Below are 5,683 nucleotides of genomic sequence, written 5' to 3'. Positions count from 1 at the left end.
GTTTTTTTTAATAACAAAACCGAGATCTTCCCGTCACTACTGACGACTACTGAGATAATTCTACATGAAGTTTAAGTCAATAATTGGATCCGCTAGGTACGCTAATGGAAATCTTACCAGATGATATTTGGCTGGGGGTATTTACATTTCTTTCCCAGAAAGATCTCCTCAGAATTGCACTAGTTTGTCGGACCTGGAACCGCCTGTCACGTGATAGCTCACTTTGGTCTCGCCTTGATCTTGAACCATTCGCCAGATCACTGAGCGCCGATATTATACTCAGATTGATAAATACCATGTTTGTACCGCTCGGAAAACACCTAAGCCTTAATAAGAACCTTGTAACTACAGAGATTCTGCAAGGTTTGTTCGAACATTGCTATAGGTTGGAAAGCTTAAGTCTTAATGACTGCAGATTTCATTCCGCTGGGCCTTGGTATGAGCTCCGATCTGATCAGGTAGAGACGCTAACTTTCTTGGACTTAAGAAATGCCAGTGGATTCGCTGCAGGAGTTGAAGATATTTTGACACAAGCGTATAACGTGAAGTATTTGGGTAGGTTTATCACTTTTTGTTTTAGTAACGCTTTCAAAGATGCAGCGAGTCATTGTGACAGCGTTTATTTGTAATCACATCACACTTTTTTTAAAAACGCTGCATGGGGAATCAAGTGCCATGTTAACGGGGTAACTGCATTCTTTCGGTTGATGATTTGCTGTTTGGTGCAAAAAAGGTCGAACAAATCTTGGCGGCAATTATCTCTTGTGATTGATGGTTGGACGTTCCTAGAAGTGTGGCGCACACTGTTGCCCTCTCAACTTAACCTGCGATCAGGCTTTCTTTTTTTTCGCGGAGGGAAGGAGAAAAAAAGGAAAGCCTGATACAATTACTTGTCAAGTCGTTTGCCGCCCCCTAATTAAAATATCTGTCAACGTCGTCGAGAATGTCGGCGATGCCATCAGATAAGCGTGATTTATAGCGCCTTCAAATTATATATTTACTCTCACAAACATGTGTTAAAATTACCCTTTTTGAACGAGCTGATCGGGTGGTTTTTAAAATTTGTTTTCTGCAAAGGCTGATTTTGTGTAAGGCTAAGGTCAGTAATTTCAAGGTCGTAGTTTTCGTCACTGGCACGATCGTCTGGCGTCTTTGGTGGTGTGATGTAATACTCTTCGACACCACTGGTGATAGATCACGCTCTTACCGAATCCCATCGGAAGCACAGCCAAAACATATTTTCTTTCACAAACTATTCACCGAATACACTCCCTTTGTTCGTCTTTAAATGTTTTGTGAACAAAACTCTTGAGAGATTTTCTAAAACCTAGAAGAACTCGCTTTCTACTTCATTCCGCTCAACACCCGCCATGATAACAATCATCTACCATTGTTTTTGTCTACGTGCGATATTTTTGGACCGTATATTAGACTTAAAATCCATTAGCCAATCAGGATAGAGTTCTTATGCTGCCTTTGGTTTTCCGGCCAATCAGAAAAAAGTCCAGATTCTGGACTTTTTAAAGACGACTCGTCAAGTAATTGTATCAGGCGTTCATTTTTCCGTTGACCCCTCCGCCGCGAGAAAAATAACGCCTGATCGCAGGTTACTCTCAACTTTACTTCGAAATGTAAATTGCTTTTTGTTTCTGGTTTCTCCATGTTGACACTGATCTTGTCCAGATCCCTGCTTTGAACGCCAATTTTACCCTGTCAGTTATCTCTTTTTGCTTATTTTATAAAATGCCGTTGGAATTTTTGTCAGAAAGTATTATTAATTATTTATTAATTAATTTTGTCCCTGTTCGAATTGCACCTAATTTGTGATTCTAGCTCCCACAAACAGTATCCTTTCTTGTGCCATTTTAACATATCTAGGGCGTTTGGAACACTCCATGTTTTATTGTCATTAATTATTTGATTGTTTCCTTTAGGTCTTCACAGCTGTATAAGTACTCGACTGTTGTTAAGAATGTTCATGACAAAGCATAACCTGCGTATTGTGGATTGCAGGCATTGTGACTGGGTCACAGACCACACCATCCAGATTATTGCCGAGAACTCGTCATTTTTGGAGTCAATATGTGTTGCGAAATGCCGTAATGTACAAGGAAGAACATTGTCCACGTTATTAGAAAAATGCCCGCGGTTAAAAACGCTTATTTTAGAAGGAACTCAGATACAAGACGAATATATCAGGAAGGTGGATTGGGCTCAAGCAAACATCACTGAGTTGAATGTGCTGAGTTGTTACGGCCTGTCATTTTCTGGCCTGTCAGATGTGTTACCAAAGCTTAAGCGCCTGCGCTACTTGAAATGTGCGTTGACTGATGAAATCCTTAGATTAGTTGTGGACGGTTTTCCTTTGCTGGAAGTTTTCTTCCTTCACCGACGCTATCCTGTCACCGTACAATGTGTCAGTGATTTACTATTCCATTGTCCAAGTCTAACCTGTCTGGATGTCTCATCAATTCCTTTAGCGTTCGTCTATTTCGAAAACTTTCTTCCCTGCGTGCCTCGGCTTCGGCTGTTAAGTTTTGCAGGAAACGAACTTTTAGGTACGGAAAAAATTATCCGTTCACTGGGTAGAAATTGTCTTGACTTGGAAGTTGTCTGTGTTAATTATTTCCATTCAACTAATAATTTTGAAATCGAACGCTCGTTTGTGTTTTTGTTGCAGAAATGTCGGCGGCTCAAGGAACTAATTTTGAATGGTTTATTTGTAAGCAACTTAGTGGTGTCTATACAAAGCTTGGCATATCACGTTTGCAATAGGGAAGATATATCAATAGTAGAAAATAAGCACTTTTTCCTCCCTGGGCCGCAAAATAGCTTAGACAATGTCAAAAAAGGGAAGTATCAATAGTTATAACTACTGTATAGTTAGAAATCGTTTTTGCCGAAAGTTCTAGAATAATAAATGTTGTTATTCATAAATACCAGCAAAACATAAACACAACATGACATTGATTTAAGGAAAGAGATGATAAAGAGATTGTCTTATTGGCGTGCGTCGCGGGTCGTGCGTCGTGCATCGTGGGTCGATGGTCGTGCGTAATTGACACATCAAATTCACATGACATTTCACAACAGCGTTTTTCCCCCGTGGATTTCTAATGTATAAGCCTAGCTACCAGCTATCCCTGAGCTATCTCTGGATTTTAAATTTATCTAAAATGTGTGATGCTTAACATCCTCAAAACATCCTCAAAGACCTCAGATGGAGCTGTTACGTTGCATGAGACTACTGATAGTTCGCAGCAAAACTGAAAAATCTTAAACAAACAAGAACACATTTACAACGATTGCGTCGACAAGGACAACTGTATTCAGTTTGGCTGATAAGCCGATCGGGTACTTCTAATCTGTAATGCCGCCATTTCATCTGTGTAAAATCGGAATTTTAACAAGGGACCACTGTGGGAATCAGTAGGAAATTAGTGTCGAAATATTTTCACTGGGTTTCTTGAGATATTTACGCGTAAAACGTCTTTCACAGGATATTAGCAAAACATATAAACGTTTTTATTTTAAAATAATGGTCTGCGATATAACTTTAGTCAGTTCAACAAAATTGAATGTTCATTTCGCTACCGTGCTTGGCAGTGCAAGTTTGGATGTCCCTTTTATTTTATTAAACGCAGCCTTTGATAGTGCATCTGCAGCCTCAAGCTTCAAATGATAACGGGAGGTCAAATCTCGACGCACCTTCACCGCAGTCAAACGTCTCAGGCAGCTTTTCTTTCTACTTTGGGTAATTTCGCTCATATTGAAGTGTCAGTATGCGCAAGTATCAATGAAATAGCCGACGAGTGTAAACATATCAATATTTCCGTTTTTTTTTTTTCAGGTATTAGAGTGTTTTTATTTTTCAAATGTTTTGCATTTCAACCAAAGTGCTTTGACAAAATGGTGCAGACAAGTCAACATATCACCATTTTCAAACACGTAGAATTTTTAAATAAAGCCCCAAAAAGTTAATCAATTGTCACGATACCGGTAATGTATCAAATTTGGAACTGCGACAATCAAAGCCCTATCTTTGAAGTACTTGTCTTGTTTTTGGAATATTTTTGTCGTTTGACCGCGGTCGACGTTTGACCTGCCAATCTCGGCCCCAGAGGCCTGCGATCCTTCTGGTCTGGCGCACCTGCAAGTTCGGATTCTGAAACAGCAACATCGATTTGGCTTTGTGAAACAAAACTCTGTTATGTAAATACCGGTGTACAATTATTAAGTCATTTCAAGAACATAAAGAGTTCATTTCGCTATACTCCTAGACAGTGCAAGTTTTGATGATGCATCTGCAAATGCTTTTAGCAAACATGCAAATTTCACCTATTTTTAACCAATCATACTTGAGCGTTCCCACGCTACTAATTGGATCACTGGCAGGTAACGAACAACTTAAACAATTCTTTTTGTTTTTCATTAGAGGAATAAAAAATTGGCCATGCACAGGAAATCAAAAATTCTTTTAGGTCTTCTGTAGAAATCCCTTAAAGTTAAAAAAAAAGACTCGAGCAGTTGTATCTTTTTAACTTGAAGTGACCAAGAAGAGCCACGAATCTTATAGAATATATTAGCTAGCGTGACTTCCTTGACTTATAGAATGTATTGGCTAGCGTGACTTCCTTGATAAAATTGGAAAAAATATAAATGAATAAAATGATCAATTTACTCGACACAGAGTCAAGAACCACAAAGCTACGTACATTAAATCGTTCAATAAATTGGTTGTTACCAAAACGTCGCTGATCAGAAAAGCAGCATGCACACCAAGGTCAACCAAATACTTGCAATGTTCGGTCCACTTCCGTAAAACTGTCCGACAGACAGAAGGGTAAAACAGCGAAACGGTGCGCCAGGATTAAAAGAAAGGTATGTTTTGGTTTTAATTAAAATTATAAAAACTGTATCCAATAATAACAAATTGACCAGAATTCTCCTTTATATCGTCGGCGAACTTGCTACGACGCACGACGCACGACGCACGACCCAAGACGCACGACACACGACCCACGACCCACCCACCCACGCCATTTAGCCTGACCCGATGATAAAGCGTGCGCAGTAATATATGTAGTAGATAAAATATGAGCGGGAGATCTGTATGGGCGTTAACAATGTCTCGCTTATCGGCACGCCATTGTAAACGCCCAAACAGATCGAACGCGAATATTTTATTCTACTTGTGAAATGAAAACAAAAAATTGAATGCAGAGTTTTGTTATGCGATTCGGTAGAGATCTCTATCAAACGTTAATGAATACTAATTAGCCGAGCAGGAGTTTGTATCAAAAGTTAATTCAATTGTTTGATTTGTATTGGGGTTTACAGTCGTGTACATGTGATCTGAATACTGTGCTGGGATTGGTTTGCACCCTCATGAATAGTTAATAAATTTAACAAATGCCGTTATAACCCACCCATAAATTTTTGCGTGCGCTTATTGGACAAAACGCATCACGTGGTACAAAATTGGACGACGGGTATCAGCGAATATACCCCGTCCAATTTAACCCTATCCAGACTGGGCTTTTTTGGATCTTTTATTTTTTACCCCCTCCGTAACTTCCAGAATACTTAAGCAATCACGATGAAACTTTGAGGTTATATAGTATGTCCAAAAATCTATCTTTTAATATACGTCACGTGTGACGATGATGTCACATCACATGAC

General features: G+C 39.3%; 1 protein-coding gene across 1 annotated transcript; it reads left to right on the top strand.

The window, feature by feature from the left end:
• On the top strand, positions 1-2,866 carry LOC144657932 (S-phase kinase-associated protein 2-like). Its single transcript, XM_078518271.1, has 2 exons — positions 1-555; positions 1,935-2,866. The coding sequence occupies exons 1-2, from the start codon at positions 105-107 to the stop codon at positions 2,864-2,866; spliced, it is 1,383 nt and encodes a 460-aa protein (XP_078374397.1). The 5' UTR covers positions 1-104.
• The last annotated feature ends 2,817 nt before the right edge of the window (positions 2,867-5,683 follow it).

This window comes from Oculina patagonica, chromosome 6 (assembly GCF_052425735.1).
Source record: "Oculina patagonica isolate OP01 chromosome 6, crgOcupat, whole genome shotgun sequence".
NCBI lineage: Eukaryota > Metazoa > Cnidaria > Anthozoa > Scleractinia > Oculinidae > Oculina > Oculina patagonica.
This window is presented reverse-complemented; position numbering and strand designations above follow the sequence as displayed.